The sequence below is a fragment of the Solanum dulcamara genome, chromosome 6, assembly GCF_947179165.1.
Source record: "Solanum dulcamara chromosome 6, daSolDulc1.2, whole genome shotgun sequence".
Classification (NCBI taxonomy): domain Eukaryota; kingdom Viridiplantae; phylum Streptophyta; class Magnoliopsida; order Solanales; family Solanaceae; genus Solanum; species Solanum dulcamara.
In genome coordinates, this window is record NC_077242.1 from 5,299,204 (window position 1) to 5,322,766 (window position 23,563).

The 23,563-nt window shown below is 37.2% G+C and overlaps 5 protein-coding genes across 8 annotated transcripts; 4 read left to right on the forward strand and 1 right to left on the reverse strand.

The window, feature by feature from the left end:
• Positions 1-895: 895 nt before the first annotated feature.
• On the forward strand, positions 896-5,098 carry LOC129891883 (protein SYM1). Of its 2 annotated transcripts, none has more exons than XM_055967358.1 (6): positions 896-1,212; positions 3,115-3,270; positions 3,394-3,526; positions 3,615-3,654; positions 4,522-4,641; positions 4,721-5,098. In XM_055967358.1, the coding sequence occupies exons 1-5, from the start codon at positions 922-924 to the stop codon at positions 4,607-4,609; spliced, it is 708 nt and encodes a 235-aa protein (XP_055823333.1). In that variant the 5' UTR covers positions 896-921; the 3' UTR covers positions 4,610-4,641; positions 4,721-5,098. The 2 variants fall into 2 exon arrangements, with proteins under 2 accessions (XP_055823333.1, XP_055823334.1); XM_055967359.1 differs by having other exon boundaries at positions 4,756-5,098.
• A 905-nt stretch (positions 5,099-6,003) lies between these two features.
• Positions 6,004-7,476, forward strand: LOC129891882 (uncharacterized). 2 transcript variants are annotated; one of them, XM_055967356.1, is made up of 3 exons: positions 6,004-6,413; positions 6,522-6,598; positions 6,667-7,476. In XM_055967356.1, exons 1-3 carry the CDS (start codon positions 6,273-6,275, stop codon positions 7,325-7,327), a joined length of 879 nt encoding a protein of 292 aa, XP_055823331.1. In that variant the 5' UTR covers positions 6,004-6,272; the 3' UTR covers positions 7,328-7,476. The 2 variants fall into 2 exon arrangements, with proteins under 2 accessions (XP_055823331.1, XP_055823332.1); XM_055967357.1 differs by having other exon boundaries at positions 6,280-6,413; positions 6,505-6,598.
• Positions 7,477-8,579: 1,103 nt separating this feature from the next.
• Positions 8,580-13,159, forward strand: LOC129891234 (ATP-dependent zinc metalloprotease FTSH 2, chloroplastic). Of its 2 annotated transcripts, none has more exons than XM_055966526.1 (5): positions 8,580-8,774; positions 10,283-11,523; positions 11,599-11,912; positions 12,091-12,331; positions 12,725-13,159. In XM_055966526.1, exons 2-5 carry the CDS (start codon positions 10,339-10,341, stop codon positions 13,064-13,066), a joined length of 2,082 nt encoding a protein of 693 aa, XP_055822501.1. In that variant the 5' UTR covers positions 8,580-8,774; positions 10,283-10,338; the 3' UTR covers positions 13,067-13,159. The 2 variants fall into 2 exon arrangements, with proteins under 2 accessions (XP_055822501.1, XP_055822502.1); XM_055966527.1 differs by having other exon boundaries at positions 10,310-11,523.
• Positions 13,160-13,721: 562 nt separating this feature from the next.
• On the forward strand, positions 13,722-16,187 carry LOC129891235 (pentatricopeptide repeat-containing protein At2g41080). Its single transcript, XM_055966528.1, has one exon. It carries the CDS (start codon positions 13,939-13,941, stop codon positions 15,913-15,915), a length of 1,977 nt encoding a protein of 658 aa, XP_055822503.1. The 5' UTR covers positions 13,722-13,938; the 3' UTR covers positions 15,916-16,187.
• Positions 16,188-16,635: 448 nt separating this feature from the next.
• LOC129891233 (probable alpha,alpha-trehalose-phosphate synthase [UDP-forming] 7) lies at positions 16,636-23,524 on the reverse strand. Its single transcript, XM_055966525.1, has 4 exons — positions 23,269-23,524; positions 20,945-22,978; positions 20,155-20,428; positions 16,636-17,703 (listed from the first exon to the last, which is right to left on the reverse strand). The coding sequence occupies exons 2-4, from the start codon at positions 22,930-22,932 to the stop codon at positions 17,392-17,394; spliced, it is 2,574 nt and encodes an 857-aa protein (XP_055822500.1). The 5' UTR covers positions 22,933-22,978; positions 23,269-23,524; the 3' UTR covers positions 16,636-17,391.
• Positions 23,525-23,563: the final 39 nt, after the last annotated feature.

Genomic DNA, 23,563 nt, shown 5'->3' on the forward strand with positions numbered 1-23,563 from the left:
TCAAACACCCCACTTTTAAAAATAAGCACTTTCTAGAATAAATAATCACTTTTGGAAAAAAAAAAAAATTGGCCAAACAAGTTGTAATCTTAAACTTGGTATTTGTTTATCTCATTGCTCAGGTGGCATAAATTAGTCTCAGCATTAATTACATGACTATAATTTGGAAGTAACTTTGTGCGAACCAAACAATTCCTAAAAATCAAAATTTGTTATGTAGTGTAATTAGTTTTAGGGTATTATATGTAATTTTTATGATTAGGGTAAATTGTGTAAAGACCTTTAGTCCATGATGTAATTGCCTAAAAATCAATTTTTTAGATTTACCGATTTATTTTGAACACATGATACTAACAAACTTAAGAAATTTAATTTATAATTTCAAATCATGTTGCATCATTTTTTTTGTTTTGGAGATTAAAAAAAAAATCTTTATGCTTTTCTATGCATAGTATTGAAGAGTAAACTATGCAAATTTTCTACTTTTGACTTAACACTCAATTTGAAGTGAAAAAAACTTCAAACAAACCTCAAACAGTGATAGACTTCAATTGAAAAAGAAAAAAAATATATAAAAAGTTCTGAAAAATGATAACATAATCCAATTGACATTAAACTCGATGGGTCCATCACAAATGAAGCGATACTTATTGCTTATCCATGATCGATATTGCTTATATATTTAAGTATATTTTGCGGTCTATTTTTCTGTTTTGTGGTTTTTATTTTGTACATTTTAGCAAACTTGGAGGATCGAAAATTGTTCAAAATTGTAAATATGGAACCATTTTGTACCTACTCTAAACATAAGGAACCATTTTGTCATTTCTCCTTTTACTATATATTATAATTCCCTATAAGGCGCCTCTCTTTTTTTTTTCCTATCAGAAAGAGAGAGAAGAGAGGAACCAAAAAACAAGAATGGGGTCATTGAGTGGTGGAAATGGAAGTCTATGGGGAATGGGATTTTTCCATTCTCAAGAATGGAATTCTGGAAGAAGAAAAAGAAGTAATGATGGAAAAGAAGGTAATAATGCATCAAAATCGTCACATACAGATTCAGTGGATGCAAATGGTGGAACTGGTTATCGTTTTCCTCTGAAGCAAGCCATGACTGCTAGCTCTCTTGCACTTACCGGTGACACCATAGCTCAGCTTCGTGACCGATGGCTCAAGAACAAAGATAATCTTCCTAACCCACCTCATCCTAAGGTCAATTTTTTTTTAATTTGGTAAAGTAAGGTCATTCTTTTAGTATAATCAAAATTTATCGAATTTTGGAGTTGTGGGGTTGAAATGTTGGTATTTATTGAAAAACCCACTTGAATTTCTTGAACCCATTTTGGGGTTATGGTTGCTGGGAATTTTGGCTTCTTATGAAGGTCATTTTGGTAGTTGTGATATTGTGAATTGTCTCTTTGTTAATTTATAACTTGGTAAATTTTGATTGCTTATATTTTTATCTTACAATGAGTTGTTTAAGAAACTTAGATGAGCTCATATTAAGTGAAATTTTAACTGCTGATGTAACAAAGTTTCGGCTGCTCTGCTTATAATAGTGTTAGTGTAGGACAGATGTGTCAAAATTGAATGATTGACAATGAAGGGAAGAAGAAAGTGGAAAGAAGGGTGGTTACATGGTAAGAGAAGTTTGAATGGGGTGAAATTTATGTACTGAGAGAAGTATGAAGAACTGATTGATATTCCGTGATAAAAGAACAGATTTTGAAGCAATTCACATTAATGTGATTATGGTAAATACGAACTAGTTCTTTTTGGCATAGTCCCTGTTCTTGGTAATCATAAAAACTAAATGTATTCCAAACTAATATTGATAGAATTAGCTTGACACCAATAGTTATGGTCTAAGAGGTAATTAGTGGGATTCAAATGAAAATGATGTAAGAAATGATGGAAAAAGAGGTTTGCCGTCTTAACAAATTTTATGGTCTCAGATGTCATTAAAATGTCATTGCTGTCAAGCAGACTATATCTGTATTGCACATAGATCCTTGTTGCTGTCCAAAAGGTAGTTCATATTTTAGGGATAAAGTATCTCCTTGAGGTGGTCCTTGCATGGAAGCATGAGTGTGGTGTCTCCCTGTGCTTTCAAGAACAGCCAAGCAAAGTGGGAGGCAAGAATTAACAATCTCCAAGTATGTGCCTACTTCCACATATTTTGGTCCATCTTATATTCTGTGCAGTTCCAATGGAACAACTTATTCCTAATCGATAGGAGGCTCCTTAGGCCTGTCTTTTTTTTTTGGCCCTATTGTATTGTGTTTATGGTTATTAGCTCAATCCATATGGGTGCTTATCTAAATTTTGTTTCATGTCTTCTCATCGTGTTGTCTCTGTATTTAAATAGGTTACATATCCTCATTGTCCGACTCTGTTAGACTTACATGACCCAAGGAGTAATTTCAAATGGTATGTAATTTTACCTTAACTAGCCCAATTAAAAAGCTTGAGAAAAAGATTGTTTCTGAGACAACCTTAGCCTCCCCTTTAGCTGGTGCTTTGCTTTAATCTCTCTTTTCGAAGATTAGGGTTCTGTCTATCAGTAGTCTCTTTTAAGGTTTCTAAATTATTTGCTGCTAAGAATTTCCTCTTTGAAGGGCATCAGGCTAAGAATATGTTTGCATAAAATGGTTTACATGCACTCTACTATGGTCAATCTCCTTGCCACGTAGAGTTTGTAATTTAACCAGTCACATGTACTATATATGTGTCTCTTCTGCTTTCCCCCTAATCAGTAACAACACTTAAATTTGTAATTAGGTTATAGCTATTGATCCTCTATAGACAACAGGCTTGAAAACAATGTATTTCTATTGACTTTTGTCTTCCTAAGCACAACATGTGGATGGACTCTTCGGTGTTCACTCTTCCGGTGATTAACTTGTTCCATTATTATATGCTTGCTAATACATCCTAACAGCTAAAGATTTTGCATGTCTTATGACGTACTCAAAGAAAAGAAGATTTTGCATGTTGTATGCTCTCTCATACAATGGCTTCCCTTTGCTATCTGATTCACTGAATTAAGAATGTAACTTTGGGAGTATTTACACACTAATTTGAATTTTGTATTTGACCAAAATGTCGTTTTAGGATTTGATTGGTGCTCTCCTATCTGAGCATGACTGGCTTCGGTCCATCCGGATGGCGTCATATGGATTTTTGTTATATGGTCCTGGTACTTACGCATGGTACTCGTATCTTGACAGATGTATGCCCAAGCAAAGTGTGGAGAATGTATTGGTGAAGGTAGTTTCGCTTCTGAGAAGAACTTCTTTCATAATGAGCTTTACGTAACGATGAAAAAAGAACTACTTTTATATGAGTTTGACCTGTCCCTCTAACCAGTACCTTTAATACTCTTTGTTTCAGGTTTTATTAAACCAAATAGTGCTAGGTCCTGCTGTAATAGCTGTTATCTTTGCCTGGAACAATTTATGGCTGGGGAAACTTTCAGATCTTCCAAACAAGTATCAGAAAGATGCCCTTCCAACTTTATTGTTCGGTAAGCACTTCCATATGACATACCTTTGCTGGTTGCTTTAATTCCTTCTCCCTAGTGAAGTTTGATTTCATTCTTCATTCTCTTGCAGGATTTAGGTTTTGGGTCCCTGTCAGCGTTTTGAACTTTTGGTATGTCTTTTACTACACTCCTTATCCCCTTCCCCAACCTCATCCCAAAAGACTGACAAATATATAATAAAAACTTTTCATGATTTCTGTTAGTCTAGCTGTAATGGAGATCTTATTATTCTCGTAAATGTTTTTCTGAGGTCATAGATGTTACTTTTGCATCATTCGCTTAGATTCTATTGCCCTTGCACACCATTCTCACTACATCAATTAGTATCAATGCCGGAAGTCACACCTAAAAATGCTCCGTTTCTGGAATTGTTTTTAAATTTTTCATCTTTACTGGTGACCAAGACAGTCAATATTTTGGTTGTGTTACAGTGTTTTAAGCTATGATTTAGCACCTACCTTCAATTTTACTGGCTATAAGCTTGTTTTCCGAGATTTTAGTGTTATGCATTTACATTGAGGACTTGTTACTGCTCCTTAGCATCATTAATGCATCTGCATTAGGTATGAACATGCATGTAAGATTATTAATTTCCACGAAGGATATGTCATCAAGTGCAGCCCTATCGCATGATCTCGCAGAACACTTATTTTGTCGTCATTTTGTGCATTGGCAGTTGTAAATTCCCTTAGTAGACTGCTGAAAGGATTTTTATTTGTGGTTTGATGTTACTAATTTTTATTGATCTTTGTCATCAGACAAACTCTTAGCAAAAGGCATATGCAAGTCGCAATTTTCTCCATTTTCATCTATTTTGCTCTGAAAGCTTGCTACAGTTAATTTCAGTTCATTCAGGTTGAATTATGTGGTTATACTAGTAATTTAACAGCTCTTAGCATGAATTATGTGGTTAGACTAGTAACTGAATAGTCTTTTGTATAATGAAATATGACAACTTCTGTGTTAAAAAATCATAGGGCGATTCCTCTTCAAGCTCGTGTTGCTTTCATGTCTATGGCTTCTATATTCTGGAATTTCTGTTTGTCAGCAACTATGAGCAAGTGACTGTCGTCGAAGCGATTGGCAGGGAAGAGCAGGTTAGTGCACACACGTAGCCCAATATTTGAGCTTTTGTATATGTCATGTCATATATCAATTTTAATTTGCTACTTTTAGGATCCCACAATTGGTATAACTGTGTGTCAAAACAGAGAAAATGATGTCTGGAAGCAACGGTTGAAACCATTCTGATTTTCCAAAGGTAGCTTGCACCAGGTTCGACATTGGCTCAGCTCGCACTAACTACATTTGATATGTTATAGAATTTTGTTTCGTCATTGCTACAAGTTCTCCAAGAATATAGTTTTCTTCAGTTTACGACTCTAGTGCTCTCATGAAAGGCATTTGATTGGCTTGTTCGAGCAATTTTTTCGTTAATTTGCTTTCTTTGTCTAATTTTTGGCCTTCTTTTCCCTATACCGAAAGGAAGATTTTGCAGTACACAATTTAAGAGCAAGTGTTGCTACATTTTATATACGAAATCATCATGTCAAATTCTTCTGCTTGTAGAGTGTGTTATTATTATTATCTTTGACAAGCATAATGTCAAAGCCATATGTACTGGTTACGCTTCGATTTTAAACTAGTTGAGCTTGACTATATGAATCGACTGTGATCATAAATTGATTATTCTTACGTTGGTCATCCACCTATTGCAACTCTCAGTCTCCTCTAGCTTCCGTTCTTTACAATTTGATTCCTTTCTCACTTATGACGGTTCTGCTGGACTGGAAAAAGTCACTTAAAGGTGTGTTCGGTATGGAGGAAAATGTTCCTTACGAAAATAAGTTGGTTTCTTATTTATTTTCAGATGTTTTCTAAGTAAGAAGGAAATATTATCCCAAAAACATTTGATATTCAATCCATTCATTTTTACTTGTCTAGTAATGACTTGATACACTCCTTGAGGAGCAATAAATAGAACGACAATTTAACTATATCACCATTTGATAAATTCAATGAAATGTATTGAGAAATGGCTATAGTTAATTAAATAGGTATTAGAAACTAAATGATAAATTATTTCGTGATTTTTCAAACTAGACAAGTAAAAATCGACATCTATTTTTAATATGGTGAATTAGTAAAAGTAGACGTAGGAGTATTAATATAGGCAAACACTATTGGGGTGGGGGTGCGGGTGGATGGTCGGAGTGTGGACGATGGTAGGGATGAGGACTATGGTGGGGGGGAGGTGGGGTGCGTTGGAGCCTGGAGAGAAGGGTGATGCAATGTTATTTATGAAACTTGTTTTTTCTAATGTATTAGGGAGATTATTTTTCTCATTTTTAAATAAAATATTATCCCATAGAAAATATTTTTAAAAAATTTTGACCAACGAGAAAATTCAAAAATGTTTTCCTCCTTATCAAACACGCCCCCAAGTTAAATTATGAAAAGAATCTATGTCCAGAACCAAGTCACTTATACCAACTACACAACTAACAGCCAAGAACAGGATTCTTTGCTTCTCTATTACTTTAATCTGTCACAGACAAGCACCTTTTGATTGGGAAAAAGAATCATATTTCACCTCAAGACACAGTATTATGGCAATTAAAGATAAACTCAAAAGCTACAATAGATCAAATATATTTTCCCATTTATTCTCCCAAATCTTAACTGAAGAAGAATACAGAGAACTAGTAATCAAGAGGAAACTAGAAACATGGGCAGCAGCAGGCCTTATAATTCTACACCATATGAAAATTGGAGCAATGGACAGTGGCATGATCCTAATTCACATGGACCTGAGCACAGATGGCAACCCAGTTTCCCTCGTCCTCCGCCTCCCCGGCAAATCCCTCAGGTATTCTCTACATGAAACATAGATATGCATGTTAATTTAAATCCTGAATCCGACTCTAAAGAGAGATCCTATAATTGATTTGATTTTGAAGTGTTTTGTGTTGCACAGAATCCTAGACGTGTCGTTCATGATCCATGGTTGCCTGTAACAGATGGACCATTTCCAGTACCTCACGGTGCAACTAGGTAAACGTTTTATTCTATCTATTTTTTTGTCAAAATCCAAGATTGATCATTTCAAGAACCACTTGCAGTTATCCATATCGAGGCCAACCACGACGTAGGCTACCTCATGCTCCTGTTCGTGTTCTAGTCCATAACGATGATCTAACACAACATGAACCATATCCGAGACCAAGCCAACTTCCATTTGATTCTCCTCCTCCTCTATGGTTTATGCAGAACAGTGAAACGTCGAGGGATGAATCCAAATTGAGCCCAAATGAGCAAAAGGAAACCTTGAATAAGCTCAAGAAAGAAATCTACAATCCTGTACAATCAAAAGTTGCAAAACAAGTAGGACTTTACTTTAGAGGCTTGAATAATATTACCACCAACGAATCGAGCAAGGACAAGGATGAGGATGGTAAAAGATGTTCAATTTGCTTGGAAGATTTTGTGCCTAAAGAAATGGTGACAGTTACACCATGTAGACACATGTTCCACGAAGACTGCATCGTTCCATGGGTGAAAAGTCATGGCTCGTGCCCTGTTTGTCGATTTGCTATCTGTGAAAGAATGAAACAGGACACAACAGACTCATCGGCGCCAAGGACTACTATTGCAACAAACACAATGCCAGCACATGAACTGATGATGGAAAGGGACCTGATTTCAATTATGAGTGCATTTGATGAAACTTTTGAATTGGATCAAATTAGATCATTTCTCCTACCAAGATTAACTAGAGGCTAAGTGGGATTGCTTAAGTTTTTTAGGCTAATGTTACTTGCCTTTGGTTTATTCACTTTCTGTTGTAGCAGATTCTACTTGTATGAACACACAATGAGAACATGTATTTGTTCTGTCTTACAAATGAAATATCTTGCTTGAATAAAACAAAATGTCTCTTTCACAGCTTGATGTATGTACATGTTTTGATAAGGTCTAGATTCTAGTAAGTGGAGATTTGTCAAGTTACTTTGCGATTGTTTGTTATCAACTACTTCCTCCGTCTCAATTTACGTGGTACCTTTCGAATTTCAAGATTCAAAGTCTTACTTTAGACTTAACTTTCTCATATATCTTTTAAATATCTTGAATTATGAATTATCCTGATTTATAGTACTTTTTATCTAGTTTTCAAATATGTAAATTTTATTTTAAAAAACTTAAAATATTAGTTATAACCAACCTCTTTCTGTCCTCCTATCCGATAAGCATGTGCTTTCCGTGCTGATCCCGCTCTTAGACTAGAATATAAAGCTTGCCCGATATAACTACTGCTTGAAGTTTAGGTAAATAGACAGAGGATTTCATGTTCAAATTCACGATCAAAATTAAACTGTTTGATTTTTGAAATTCGAATTGTATCTCATAAATTAGGATACAGAGCATATATTGAAACTAGAGTCACTTCTTCATTTGACTATATATAAAAGCAAGTTGTCCATCAAATGTAACAAATCTAATCCTTCTAGAATGATTTATTACCAATTAAAGGTCTGATTAATCATACTAATTAAATTATAGAGACTACTAAACTTAAAAAATTCACCCTACTCTTAAATAAATTCTTTTGGTAGGCAGAGGCAAATCTAAGATTATTTAAAGTTTATGTGTACTGGATTTTAGCTTTTGGAGTTATCGAGTTCTAAATTAATAAATATTGAATAATTTTTTTTCTATAAATAAATACAAAATTTAAATCAAAATTATTGTGTTCTTTGATGTTCAAAGTCAATTAAAAGAATAATCAGTGAGATTAGACATAAAGTTACAGCTCAATAGTTATAATGATTCATGAAGATAAAATTTTATCAATTTATGATGGAGTCAGAATTTTCATCATTTAATTTAGATGGCATGTTGTATTGTATTCTATTGTTTTGATCTTTTGATGAATACAATATTGAAATATATTGTATCGCAATATCAAACGTCAACAATAAATATAGGAAAATGAGAAGAAATGAAGCTTTTCATTATTACGTCAGATTGATGAAAATCTCCCATGAAAATCCAAAAACTTTGCTGAGAAAATATATCTCGGAATCACTCATTGAGATAAAGCCACGTACTCAAATCCCAAACCACATCTGTTCCCTCTAAATTAACCTTACAACCCATCATCTTCTTCCTCATCTTCTCCCTCTCCTTCCTTTCTGTTACTGAGTAATCTTTCCTCTTTCAACTTTATCAGGTACTTTCTCTTACTCTTCTACTATTAGACTAGTATTTGAATGATTTATGTCTTTACTTGAAGTTACTAGCTTCCCTTTTTTGTTTGGCTCACATACTGTTTGTTGAAATGCCTCAGTGAGCGATCCTTTACCTGTAGGCTGTAGTTTGTATATGAAAAAGACACACCCACATCAAGATTTGGTTTAGTTTTCTCTTTACCCACCACCCCACACAAAAATATGCATTTCTTGGCGCGAATCTGGATTAGTTGGGCCCTGAATTGGGTACTGGATACTGGGTGGGAAAACCAAAAAAATAGAGATTTGGGTTAGTTTCTTGAAATGGGGAAAAAGGATTTTTAACTTCAAGGTTGGTTTTGGGTTCGAATTTTTCACATAACAAAGCTTGTGTTTACTTGTCTCACTTTGATATCGTGATACCCAGGTGCCAAGCTTTCATTTTTCTAGAGGAAGTGTTACAATTGGAAATAATTGTTTGTCATGATGCCTCAGTGGATGATCCTTCACCTGTAGGCTGTAGTTTGTATATGAAAAAGACACACCCGCATAAAGTTATGTTTTAGTTTGCTATTTACCTTTGAAAATGGACTTTTTGATGTGAATCTGGATTAGTCAGGCTCCGAAGGGGTACTGGATACTGGGTGGGAAACCAAAAAGAATATAGATTTGGCGTAATTTCTTGAAATGGGGAAAAGGGATTCTTAACTTCAAGGTTAGTTTTAGATTTGAATTTTTGACGTAACAAAGCGCTTGGTTAATGTTGAGGGAAATGATACCCAGGTGCCAAGATAACATTTTTCCAGAGGAAGTGTTGAAATTGGAAATAATCGAAGGTTTAAAATGAGTGATTTTTTACTTTAGGATTGTTCTCATTCACTCTCTTGCAATTGGGCACAATTGAAACTCCAACAAGCATTCAGAATCATGTCTCTTTTTAACTACCTATGAAAATTTGAAGATTTGAGGGTTCTTTTGATATTTTATGGGTTTTGTAAACTTAAATGGAGATTCATGTTTTAAAGTTAACTTCTTTGTATTACTTGTATATAATTAGTTTATATACATGGTAAACCAATAGAGTACAGATGTGTGCAAGTATTGTTATGTATGCTTGCAGTTCCTTATTAATTTTTCGTGTACTTTAAAGAATATGCATGAATAACCTATACCTATGTCAGATCTGTTTGATACAGGTTTCCAAAGTAAATGATCCTTGTAATATAGGTTAACTTCAAAAATCAATTGTGAGGCATTTACATGCCATCAATAAAGGAAACTAGGAGTTTTTTTATTGCTAGATGAAATAAGCTTAAAATGGGTTGCAGAATTGTCATCATTGAGATCAGTGGTACTTGAGATGAAGAACAGAAAAGGGAAAAAGTTGCCATCCCAGTGTTTTCCCAATAATTTTAGAAGTAATTTAAATGGGCATGATGCCAGTCCTTTGCCTGATTGATTTATTTCCTTGTAACTTGCAGTTATCAACTTTATCATGTCTTGTTTGCAGATTTATCATTAGAAGTGAACTGTGCAGGTTCTTGCTTCTTTTCTGAGTGTATCAACATGGCTACTTCATCAGTATGCATAGCAGGAAATGATTTGTCTACCCATAGAACACAGAAAGTTTTTAAGAAGGAAATCTATGGCAGAAAAATTTTATACTCCTCAAATCTTCCATCATCTAGGAAAACATCAAGAGTAGTTGTAAAAGCATCCCTTCAGCAAAGGCCACATGAAGGAAGAAGAGGCTTTCTCAAATTATTACTTGGAAATGTTGGGCTTGGAGTGCCTGCTTTGTTAGGTAATGGGAAAGCCTATGCTGATGAGCAAGGTGTTTCTAACTCAAGGATGTCTTATTCTAGATTTTTGGAATATCTGGACAAGGGTAGGGTGCAAAAAGTAGATTTGTTTGAAAACGGAACCATAGCTATTGTAGAAGCTGTATCTCCAGAATTAGGAAACCGGGTGCAAAGAGTTAGAGTACAACTACCTGGGCTCAGCCAGGAACTCCTTCAAAAGTTCCGGGAAAAGAACATTGATTTTGCTGCTCACAATGCTCAAGAGGACTCAGGTTCTCTCATATTCAACTTAATTGGAAATCTGGCTTTCCCGCTTATTTTGATTGGTGGTCTTTTCCTGCTATCAAGGCGGTCTAACGGAGGAATGGGAGGTCCTGGTGGGCCTGGTAACCCACTAGCATTTGGTCAATCAAAGGCTAAGTTCCAAATGGAGCCAAACACTGGTGTGACATTTGATGATGTTGCTGGTGTAGATGAAGCAAAACAAGATTTTATGGAGGTCGTAGAATTTTTGAAGAAACCTGAGAGATTTACTGCAGTGGGGGCTCGTATTCCAAAAGGTGTTCTTCTTGTTGGTCCTCCTGGTACTGGGAAAACCTTGCTAGCAAAGGCAATTGCTGGTGAAGCGGGTGTTCCATTTTTCTCAATTTCAGGTTCAGAATTCGTTGAGATGTTTGTTGGTGTTGGAGCCTCTCGAGTCCGTGATCTTTTCAAGAAGGCCAAGGAAAATGCTCCCTGCATTGTATTTGTTGATGAAATCGATGCTGTTGGGAGGCAAAGAGGGACTGGAATTGGAGGAGGAAATGATGAAAGGGAACAGACCCTGAACCAATTATTGACTGAAATGGATGGTTTCGAAGGAAATACTGGTATAATAGTTGTTGCGGCAACCAATCGTGCAGATATTCTTGACTCTGCTTTGCTGAGGCCAGGACGATTTGATAGACAGGTAAGCATCCCGTCCTTGCCTCCGTTTTTTAACTGTGAATTTTGCAAGAAACTAAAATTTGAAGCTCTTATGCAGGTATCCGTGGATGTTCCAGACATCAAGGGAAGAACAGAGATCTTAAAGGTTCATGCCGGCAACAAGAAGTTTGATTCAGATGTGTCTCTTGAAGTTATAGCCATGAGGACACCCGGTTTCAGTGGTGCAGATCTTGCTAACCTCTTAAATGAAGCAGCCATTCTTGCAGGTCGACGTGGTAAGACAGCAATCGCATCCAAAGAGATTGATGATTCAATTGATAGGATAGTGGCTGGAATGGAAGGAACAGTGATGACTGATGGCAAGAGCAAGAGTCTGGTGGCATACCACGAAGTTGGACATGCCATCTGTGGGTGAGTGCTGCACTATTAGCTAGTTACTCCTGGCTCCCGATTTGCATCTATCATATAAGCATTTTTTATGACAATGTTTTGAGTTTATTATTGTGTTGTCGTTTTAATTCCCCAGATGTGATTTCAAGAGAATATCCAGGTGAGCCTCTAATGGCACTCTGTGTTCTTTGTCATGCAGAACTCTCACTCCAGGGCATGATGCTGTTCAAAAGGTCACTCTAATCCCACGTGGTCAGGCAAAAGGTTTGACCTGGTTCATTCCTGCAGATGACCCAACCTTAATATCCAAGCAGCAACTCTTTGCTAGAATTGTGGGTGGACTTGGTGGAAGAGCTGCAGAAGAAGTGATCTTTGGTGAACCTGAAGTGACCACTGGTGCTGCTGGTGATTTGCAGCAGATCACTGGTTTGGCAAAACAGGTATACATGTTCACTGCCTTTTTTGTGCTAAGGATTCTGGAACGGAATATGTGTTGAGTTAATCTGTGGATACTAGAAATTCTACAGATTGATTGGTTTGAAATAACCTCTACTCCCCCTTTCCTTCGAAAGATTATAGAGATAATGAGCAATATAGTTATTCCCTCTGGCTATAAAAATATTTATGAAGCATAAAATGAGAAGTCTAAAGTTAAAATTGCTTTCAAATATAGAAACGTGACATTCATTTTGGATAAGACTAACAACAAAATAGTGCCACGTAATTGGAACGGAGCGAGTAGTTTTATCTTCTTTTTTAAGTCTGAAACTTATCATTCTGAAGATCTTGTTCTCAATGACTTAGTTCTGTATAATGACAAACTGTGTATGCAGATGGTTGTCACTTTTGGGATGTCTGAACTTGGCCCATGGTCGCTCATGGACTCTTCAGCCCAAAGTGGTGATGTAATCATGAGAATGATGGCCAGGAACTCTATGTCAGAAAAGCTAGCTGAAGACATTGATGCTGCTGTGAAGAGGCTTTCTGACAGTGCATATGAGATTGCATTGAGCCAAATTCGCAGCAACCGTGAAGCAATTGATAAGATTGTGGAAGTCCTCCTTGAAAAGGAGACGATGACCGGAGATGAATTCCGTGCTATTCTCTCTGAATTTGTGGAAATTCCTGCTGAAAACCGTGTCTCTCCTGCTGTACGTACCCCAGCAGCTGTATAATAGCATGAACATACACTGCAACTTGTACAATTCATATACTTATCCACCTAATTGATCTAGAATATAAATAATATAGATTATAAGAAAGTTAAACGCTTTTGTGCATTTATGTTGGAAGCAATTTTCGCATTGGAAATAGAACTAGTCTTTTCTTGATTGTAATGCCATGAGTTGTTTCCCCTGCTTTGAGCATTGCTCAGTACTCAAACTCCTTTGTCACAACCCACTTCGTCGGGTTAGTTTTTAACATCAGGTACAAATAAGTTCTTACCCTCAAGCCTCACATAGCAACAATACCTAGCGTAGTTCCAAAAGTGGGATCTCGAAAGCCTCACATAGCAATATGACAATATAAAGGAAGATTAAATCCATGGCTTCTCTCAGCATAATGCTACTGTTTGTTACTGTGAAACTAATGTCCCCTCTGCCCAAAAAAAAGAAACCAATATTATCAAGATCACTTACTTCAGGTTTGCATAGCTTCCTTCATTCAGTGAGGAAACCAAGAATATAAGTGATCTGAGAGGAATTACTTCATTAAAGTTGTTCTATTTATCTGCTAAACTATCACTCTTTATATTAAACATACTTCGATGTTGAGTTGTCCTTGTTAACGAGTGAGGACAATATTTGGCCACAGGAGTTCAAAGAATGATCTTTGCAGAAATAACCAGTTGGATTTAGTGTTTGCCTTTCTTAATCAGTATACAAAAATTATTCTACTATTATATACATTTTAATTATACATATATTACACCTCCGACTACAATTTTAAATGATTATGTGAACTACTATTTATGTTAATTCTTTCGGATGATAAACAAATCAACAGACAAACTTATAAAGCTAATGCGAAAAATAAGCTCAAATGAATGGGACGGTCTTGTTTGAGACCTCTGAGATTTCTTCCCCACCTGTCAGCAAACTCTCGGCAGTTCTCGGCAGCCGCCACTGAATTTTCAATCCTATGTTCTCAAGGTTACGTAAAAGAAGCTTTCAACAAATTCTCTTCACTAATATGGGACAACCCATCTCATTTCTCTTACCTTTTACAAGCATGCATCCAAGAAAATTCTTTTTCCCTCACCAAACAGCTTCATTCTCTCATAATAACATCTGGGTGTTTCAGAGACAAATTTGTTTCCAACCACCTGCTCAATACTTACTCGAAATTGGGTCAGCTAGATACTGCAGTTTCACTGTTTGATAAATTGCCTAAAAGAAATGTCATGTCTTTTAACATTTTGATTGGTGGGTATGTCCAAATTGGCGATTTGGATAGTGCCTCTAAGGTGTTTGACGAAATGGGTGAGAGAAATTTGGCTTCTTGGAATGCGATGATTACTGGGTTGACTCAGTTTGAGTTCAATGAGAGGGCGTTGAGTTTGTTTTCGCAAATGTATGGGTTGGGTTACTTGCCTGATGCATTTACTCTTGGAAGTGTTTTAAGAGGCTGTGCTGGCTTGAAGGATTTGGAAAAGGGCAAACAGGTTCATGGTTGTTTATTGAAATTGGGCTTAGGGAGTCATTTTGTCGTTGCGAGTTCGTTGGCACACATGTATATGAGGTCTGGTAGCTTAAGAGAAGGAGAGATTGTGATCATGTGGATGCCAGATCAAACTGTGGCGGCTTGGAATACTCTTATCGCTGGTAGGGCTCAGAATGGGTGTTTTGAGGGTGCATTGGAGCTGTATAATTTGATGAAATTGGCTGGGTTTAGACCAGATAAGATAACATTTGCTAGCGTCATCAGCTCGTGTTCAGAGCTGGCTACAATAGGACAGGGGCAGCAAATTCATTCTGACGTCATAAAAACTGGTGCGATTTCTGTGGTTGCAGTTATTAGTTCCTTGATTAGCATGTATTCAAAATGTGGGTGTTTAGATGAAGCTGAAAAGATTTTCAAGGAAAGGGAGGAAGCTGATATTGTTTTGTGGAGTGCTATGCTTTCTGCGTATGGGTTTCATGGGAGGGGAAAGAATGCTGTTGAGTTGTTTCATCGTCTAGAGCAGGAAGGACTAGCACCTAACCATGTAACTCTCTTGAGTTTGCTCTATGCCTGTAGTCATAGTGGGATGAAGGATGAAGGGCTTGAATTTTTTGACTTGATGGTGGAAAAGTACAATGTGGAGCCTCAACTGGTGCACTATACATGTGTGGTTGACCTCCTAGGGAGAGCAGGCCGTTTGCAGGAGGCTGAAGCTCTTATTAGATCTATGCCTGTGAAGCCAGACGGTATCATATGGAAGACGTTGCTATCAGCCTGCAAAATACACAAAAATGCAGATATGGCTAGAAGTATAGCTGAAGAAGTTTTGAGGAATGATCCTCAGGATTCAGCGTCATATGTGCTCCTTGCCAATGTTCAAGCATCTGCTAAAAGATGGAAGTATGTTTCTGAAGTGAGGAAATCAATGAAGGATAGGGGAGTAAAAAAAGAACCAGGAATAAGCTGGCTGGAGTTGAAGAACCAGGTTCACCACTTTATTATGGGTGATAAATCTCATCCACAATCGGACGAGGTTGATGTATACTTAAAGGAATTGATTGCAGAACTGAAGTTAGAGGGCTATGTTCCTGATACAGGATCTGTTTTGCATGATATGGAACTAGAGGAAAAAGAGTACAACTTGATCCATCACAGTGAAAAACTAGCCATTGCTTTTGCGCTGATGAACACCCCGGAGGGTTTTCCAATTAGGATAATGAAGAATCTACGAATTTGTGGTGATTGTCACATGGCTATTAAGTACATATCCAAGATGAAAAACCGAGAAATTATTGTACGCGATTCCAGTAGGTTTCATCACTTCAAAGATGGCTGTTGTTCTTGTGGAGATTATTGGTGAAAAGATTGCATTTGACAATCTTACTGTAGTTAATAGTCATTCCCCCCTTTTTCACTTAGAAACTGTTTTTGAACCATTATTTCCTCCATTAGTTGTAACATTATGCAAAACTTGAAAGAGATTCACAAAGTTAGTTCACAATTAATTCTTCCATTTATTTCCATTCATAGTGAAAGGCCAATATTTGGGATTTTGTACTGGATTTCTTTAGCTTCCAAATAATTTCAAGTAAATCATCTCTATCTTCACAAGGTACGAATAAGGCATGCATACACTCCACCTTCTTCAGCCCCTACTTGTAAAATTACACGGAGTATGTTGTTATTGTTGTATTCTAACTTTGGACATAATATGAAAACTTGTTTGCGCGCATGTTCATTGCATAGGGAAACTATTAATAATGATAAGCAATTATATATCAAAAAAACAAGACATTTAATGTCCATGACTTACTTTGATGTGTAAATAGCTTTGCTGAGTTGGATATAAGTTTTTCTACTGCAGTGCTTCTACATTCCAGTACTGTATTTTGTTACTGCCTTAGTGCTGGTATTTGCAATAAAATTAATTATAGAAAGAAAATTTAACTCTAATGGATGAAGGGTTCGGTCAACAGGAATGGTAGCCAAGTGCTGATCACAGATACTTAGAATTTGGATTGTGATAAACTTGGTATCAAAGCCACGATAAGTGGCAGAGACCTTTATGAGTAGCAAATACTAGTCTGTAAAATGAAATATCTTGAATTAACTTATATCCACACAAAGCATTTGATAGGACCATCAAAGTGCAAGGAAATCTTCTGAATTCACATCATTAATCTTATACTGTACAGCAAGAAGACTACCAAAACCATTGACTCAATCCAACATAGTTGGTGCTTATTGCCATTCACAGCCATGCCCACTGGACACAATGCTAATCTAAACTAGGTCCACATGCGACCAACTTTAAAAAAGAGAACTTCAATATACTACCAATTCAGGTATCAAGTAGCCACAAAGCAGTCTTCAGTTAAAGCTTTGCCACCACAACTGGTGTAAACAGATTTCCTTAACAGCGAGAACTTCATTTAGTTCCAGCATAATTCAGGAATGATCAAATCTATTTCTCTGCCTCAATTCAGTCTTCCAGAAACCATGTCTATCATCTTTGGCTCGTCCCACCCTTCTTGTGGTTCTCCGATTCTGCATAAATGATAGTCGCCCTCCAGTACTTAATGGTTTCTTCTCAAGAAGCAGTCATAACAATCTGCATTCAATTCTGTGTTTCTCCCCTTCTCATAAATATATTACATCCAGGCTAGTGATCAAAGAATAGAATAATCAGAAAGGAAAGAACGATTGAACAGAATTTGAGATTCCATTTTCTTAAACGTCGAACCCTACTCAAATGGACAATGTGTCGTCTTCAGACCTGGAATATACATTCAGTAGAGAAGGTAACCAAAGCAAACCAAGCATCTGGTAGCTACAATCAGTCGGAGTCCTCAGGTTCATCATCGGAAGTCGCTGGAGTATCAGTGGCATCAGCAAGGGAGTCTAGCATAAGCACCACCTCAGATGTGTCATCCAAGTAATACTTCGCTTTGCTAGGTTTTTGTCCAACTGTGCAAGCAAATACCTTTGTATCATATGAAATAATATTTCTGGACAAAGCATCGCCAATGATTTCAAACATATCTTCATCTGATCTATCATCACCAATGCAAAGCACAAAATCCGCCTGTTTTCCTTTCTCCACTAAAGATGTAAAGACTTTTTCTGCAACTAAACCTTTGGTGACCCCCTAGAATGAAAAGAGAAAATTAAGATATTCAGAACACATGCTACGATCAACACATTGGTGACTGCAACCAATGCTAAAAATACACGTCAAAAAGCATTAAAGAAAAAGATGTATTTGAGATATTCAAGAATTTGACAATAGCCATCAAAATGGCGGAAAAGAAAATGCTATCACTGTTGTAAAAGTTATTACGTTAACAATATATTTTTCTAGACAGGAAATATATGCCAGGTAGTCACTTGTCGCTGGGAAAAGAAATTGCAGCTTTCAACCAATTACTTTAGTAAATACTAAAGGCTCTTAAGTTCACAAATGACCTAAGCATGGATTAATGGCACATTGTTTAAAAATAACATTTTTATTAAAACATATGCCAGGTAGTCACTTGTCGCTGGGCAAGGAAACTGCAGCTTTCAACCAATTACTTTAGTAAATACTAAAGGCTCTTTAGTTTGCAAATGACTTACGCATGGATTAATGGCAGATCGATTAAAAATAGCATTTTTATTTGCTTTGGCGATGGATGTTTTGATGCCGCACATACAAGGGGAGGTGCCTTGGGGCATGTTATTTCCATATGACATGGTACTAATTGACGAGACGCAGAGTTAACGACAGTCTGGAGGTTTGGAGACACCATGGAATCTAAAGGTTTTGGATTGAGTAGAACTAAGGCAAAGTATATGGAATGCAAATTCAGTGTTGCGACTAGTGAAGGTAACGTGAAAGTGAGGTTGGATTCTCAAAGCATCTCCATGAGAAGGAGTTACAAGTACCTTGGGGCTATTAACCAAGATAATGGGGAGATTGACGAGAATGTCACACAAAGCATTGGAAGGGGTTGTTGAAATGGAGGCTAGCATCAGGTGCGTTTTGTGGTAAAAAGGTGCCACCAAGACTTAAAAAGTAGGTTCTAATTTTGTTGTATGGGGCGGAGTGTTACCCAATCAAAAACTCTCATGTCCATAAAATGGAAGTTGCGGAGATGAGAATGTTGAGATGGATGTGTGGGCTTACTAAGAGAGATGGTCAAAAATAAAGATATTTGGGAAAAGGTGGGAGTGGCCTCCTTGTCGGACAAGATGCAGGAGGAGAGGCTTAGATGGTTCAGGTATGACAAGAGCAGTTCCACAAGACACACCGGTGAGGAGGTACGAGGCTGATGTTGGGGCTTGAGAAGAGGTAGAGTAAGGTTGGCCGAAGAGTTCAGGCATGACATGGAAAGTCTTCAACTTACAGAGGACACAACCCTTGATATGAGGGTGCAGAGGTCGAGGATTAGGTAAGAAGGCTAATAGTAGGTGCTCTCGCATTCTGCTTTTCCTTACGAGTAGCATTAGTATAGTATTTAGTATTATTGAGATGGTTCGCATTCTGCTTTTCCTTACAAGTAGCATTAGCATTTGTACAAGTCTTGTGCTTCTTATTATCAAGTTGTTGTTACTGCTTAGTGCTTATGTTTCCATATATGTTGTGTTTATGCTTGCCTTGAATCGATGGTCTATCGGAAACAGCCTCTCTAACTACACAAGGTAGGGTAGGTCTACGTACACTCTACCCTCCGAAAACCCCACTTGTGGGATTACACTAGGTATGTTGTTATTGCTTTTGTTGGACTGAAATAACCTATGCATTTAATATGGAGAATGATAAATATTGAATTACATAATAAGGATAGCTAATGGAGATTTATGCAAGCTTGAAAGCATACCATCAGCACTTAACTAAAAAACGAATATACATCATCTGTATAAGCAATATAACCAACTAGCAACCCAGAAAGCAAATGTCATACTTAGGGCATGTTTGGTATGAAGGAAAATGTTTTCCTAAAAAAAATTCTTACTTATTTTCTAGTGTTAGGTAAGTAAACAAAAATATATGATCTCAAGAACATTTATCTATAATCAAGCAAAACACTTTGAGGGTGGTATGGGGTGGAAAGTGAGGGTTTCAGGGCGGGGGCGGAGGCAGGGAGTGAGATTGTTAGGGGGTGGTGGTTAGAGGTTAGGTGGGTGAGAAGGAGACAACAAACTTGAAATGTTACTTATGAAACTAGTTTTCTCTATTAGGGAAGTCATTTTTCTCATTTTAAATGAACTTGTTTCCCAGAGAAAATGCTTTCCAAAATAACATGACCAACAAAACATAAACACACCCTTAAAGTGGACATCAGCACAATTATTGTAAACAAGCAACCAAAGGATTTATAAGGTTGTATGGTCAACACGATCATATTTCTCATCAAAACACCGATAGCTAATAAAGCTGTATCCAGATTACAGGAAACCAAACACATCCAGGTGTACTGTTTTTGGGAGAGGAGACTCATCAATACGAAAAGGGGTCATTCACTAAGGACGCTAAGTAACATTCCTTAAGTGTAAATCTTGGAATATAAGCAACAAATAAGAATGAAAACATATGGAAATTGGGATAAGTAATACGTGCCTGAGGCTTCACTTCCACAATGTGCTGACCGCTTTTAACGGCAACAGGTTCATTCGCCAAAACACTCTCCAGATGATCAAGCATCTCCTTTGCCTGAGAAAACCCAAATCCAGAATCCGCATCACGATACTGCCACACTATAGCACTTTCCTTTCTTTCTATGCAAGAACCATCTGTAGCGTCTGTATAGGATTGCATCACAGGTTCAGCAAGTTGCATCCAACCAAAATCGGAGGTCTGACTGCATACTTCCCATTTCTGTTCTTGTTCCCATCTGCATTGTCAGAAAACTATAAGTTAGCAAACACAAAAGAGAAAAAGATAGACCTGGCAAACAACCAACCCTAATTCATGCACAATAGAGATTTGAGAAGGCACTGGGATGATTGGATTAATAAATTAAATGGAAGTACTGAAATATGTGAAAGCTGCATAGAATACTATATATAATTCCAACAGCTAAATCAAATGTTAGGGGCCTCCTAAAATGATGAGATAAAAATGACCGATATCACTTTTGCTTCATTGCAAGAAAACTCCTTGTTTTTGCGAATAATGCTATAAATTCTAACACAGAGCAAGTGTTACACCTTTTACCAGAACACTAGACTTTTAGAACCATACAAAAAGTAGATACAGGAAGCAGGAATAGTCCATATTAAGACCACAGCAACTAGAATGACTGATATTTTGGATAATGTAACCAGAAAAACCACTATTCATTTAGACACCAGAATGCAGGTAATATTAATATCGGTTGACATTGTATAGGGAAATAGAAGAAACAGACCTCAAAAAGTAACCATGTTCTGCTGCAAGTCCTAGCTTTCTACAAGGAGAAAACCACTTGGTTAGGCTTTCCCTCCCTCTTCCACTAACAATGAAGACTGTGTTGTTTGGATCACCAGAAATTCTATTCAGGATGGAGATAACATTAGCACTTGGGGACTTAATGATAGAATTCTGCGGCATCACAGTTCCGTCATAGTCCAGGAATATGGCCCTGCTCTTAGATTTAATATAAGCATTCACAATATCATCAATTGACAACTTCCTGAAGTTGGGATCTAGGGAAACAACTCTAAACCCAAAGCCCAAACCAATGCCATAGCATCTTTTTCTGAAGTGATCAGCACAAGTTCTCTCCATATCTTGCAAGAAACTTCTTGACCAATAAGCAACATCGTGGGTGCTGACGTAACGGTAATGTTTCTCATGTCGCAGCTGTTTCTCTTGTTCAGCCATTGATACAGCCTCATTCATTGCCTCGGCAGTTGCTTCAACATTCCATGGGTTGATACGGATTGCCCCACTTAAGGAAGGTGAACACCCTATGAATTCTGACACAACTAGCATGCTCTTGTCGGGTTCGCCTACACCTGAATCTGTTTCTGCACCCGATACACCCTGTCGACAAACAATGTATTCATATGGAGTCAGGTTCATCCCATCTCTAACAGCTGTGACAACAACACATTCAGCAACACTATAATAAGCCATGCGTTCACTGCTTGACACAGGTCTATCAATATAAACTATAGGTTCATATCCAGGCTTGCCAAATTGCTTATTAATTCTCTTGCAGCTTTCCTGTATCTCAGCCTGTATTTCATCTAAATCTATTCCTTTACCCCTCATAGGATTGGCAATCTGAACAAGCACAGCCTGCCCTTGCCACTTGGGATGCTGTTTGAGCATGTGCTCCATCGCTAGAAGCTTTAGGTTGATACCTTTGAAAATATCCAAGTCATCAACTCCAAGCAGAACAGTTTTTCCTTCAAATTGTTGTTTGAGCTCTTTAAACTTCAGCTCTTTATCTGCAATTTTCTTCATAGACTCAATGTGACCCATATGTATCCCTACGGGCATAATCTTGATGCCTACTGTCCTTCCATAGTATTCCAATCCTATATAACCTCTTTTAGACTGGTACTCTAAACCCAACATTCGGCTGCAACACGAAAGGAAATGTCGAGCATAGTCGAAAGTGTGGAATCCAACAAGGTCAGAACATAGCAGAGCCTTAAGTATTTCCTCTCTAACAGGAAGTGTCCTGTAAATCTCGGATGAAGGAAATGGACTGTGAAGGAAAAAACCAATCCTCAATCGATTGAACCGCCTTCTCAAGAAGGTGGGCAACACCATCAAATGATAATCATGAATCCAAACAAAATCATCTTCAGGATTAAGCACCTCAACCACTTTCTGTGAAAACATCTTGTTGGCAGAAACATATGCTTCCCACATAGAACGATCAAAACGGCCTCCGTGGTCAGGTGAAAATGGCAACATGTAGTGAAAAAGTGGCCACAAATGCCTCTTGCAGAATCCCTCATAGTATTTTTCCAGAATATTAGGTGGAAGAAACGTCGGCACACATCTGAATTTATCTAACAGATAGCTAGAAACATCATCCTGTTCAATTGGATCAACATCAACAGATAAAGACCCAACAAACAATACTTCCATATCTTCAGGTAAACCATCCTTAAGTCTCAAAAGCAGTGAATCCTCATTCCAACTAAAGCTCCAGCCTTTATTGTCCGGTCTCCTCTTCGCTTTCAATGGCAACTGATTCGCCACAACAATCATCCGATCACCAGCAAGTGAAGATTGATTATCAGAAGAAACACTAACAGCCTGATCATCATCCAGTTCACATATACTCCCAGGCACTGTCATTACCCGCGACATCCGTCGCCTATCCCTCTCTCTTCCCATTACTGGAAAATTCCCAGATGCCAAATCCAAAAGATTGGTATACGATCTGGACATCATCTTGACAAAGATTCTTGCTATCCTCTAATTGGGTAATTTCACTTTTCTGCAATTATACCAAACAATTCAAGTTTAACAGACCAACCCTAGCTCAAGAACATCAAAATGGGTACATAGAACCTAAAACCAAATCACAGAAAAAAAGGGGCAAAAAACTGCTGATTTTCTTAATCAAACAGAAACCCATGTAACTAACAACATAAGCAAATGATCTTAATCATACCCAGATGAAAATAAACACTCAAAGTGAATCAAGAATCTCAAAAGTTCTACTTTCAAAACAAAACCCATCATATAAAGTACAAAAAAAACCAACATGGGGCACCCAGATTTTACCTCAGAGATTCAAAAAGCAGCAAATCTTGGATCTTTTTCAGTGAAAGACTCGATCTTTAGGGTTTTATAGAGCATAAAAACAAGAAAGATGGGGATTTGTTCTCTCTGTGAAAAGAAAAAAAAGGGTGATCTCCAAATGGATACAAAGAAAGTTGCTGGATTATGAATATCCGAAGAAATTTAAAAAATAAATATTTTTTACATACAAATTGAGTAGTTGTAGCTCTGATCTTGCAAGAAAAAAAAAATTAGATTCTTTTATTGACTCTGACCTAGAAAAATAAATAAATAAAAA

Coding starts and splice junctions, on each gene's coding strand:
- LOC129891883 (XM_055967358.1), top strand. CDS start 922: ATGGGGTCATTGAGTGGTGGAAATGGAAGTCTATGGGGAATGGGATTT. Junction 1,213..3,114: donor CTAACCCACCTCATCCTAAG/GTCAATTTTTTT, acceptor ATGTCGTTTTAG/GATTTGATTGGTGCTCTCCT. Junction 3,271..3,393: donor TGGAGAATGTATTGGTGAAG/GTAGTTTCGCTT, acceptor TCTTTGTTTCAG/GTTTTATTAAACCAAATAGT.
- LOC129891233 (XM_055966525.1), bottom strand. CDS start 22,932: ATGATGTCCAGATCGTATACCAATCTTTTGGATTTGGCATCTGGGAAT. Junction 20,429..20,944: donor GAACATGGTTACTTTTTGAG/GTCTGTTTCTTC, acceptor CTGACAATGCAG/ATGGGAACAAGAACAGAAAT. Junction 17,704..20,154: donor TTGTGGAAGTGAAGCCTCAG/GCACGTATTACT, acceptor TTTTCATTCTAG/GGGGTCACCAAAGGTTTAGT.
- LOC129891234 (XM_055966526.1), top strand. CDS start 10,339: ATGGCTACTTCATCAGTATGCATAGCAGGAAATGATTTGTCTACCCAT. Junction 11,524..11,598: donor CAGGACGATTTGATAGACAG/GTAAGCATCCCG, acceptor GCTCTTATGCAG/GTATCCGTGGATGTTCCAGA. Junction 11,913..12,090: donor GTTGGACATGCCATCTGTGG/GTGAGTGCTGCA, acceptor TTTGTCATGCAG/AACTCTCACTCCAGGGCATG.
- LOC129891235 (XM_055966528.1), top strand. CDS start 13,939: ATGGGACGGTCTTGTTTGAGACCTCTGAGATTTCTTCCCCACCTGTCA.
- LOC129891882 (XM_055967356.1), top strand. CDS start 6,273: ATGGGCAGCAGCAGGCCTTATAATTCTACACCATATGAAAATTGGAGC. Junction 6,414..6,521: donor CTCCCCGGCAAATCCCTCAG/GTATTCTCTACA, acceptor TGTGTTGCACAG/AATCCTAGACGTGTCGTTCA. Junction 6,599..6,666: donor GTACCTCACGGTGCAACTAG/GTAAACGTTTTA, acceptor AACCACTTGCAG/TTATCCATATCGAGGCCAAC.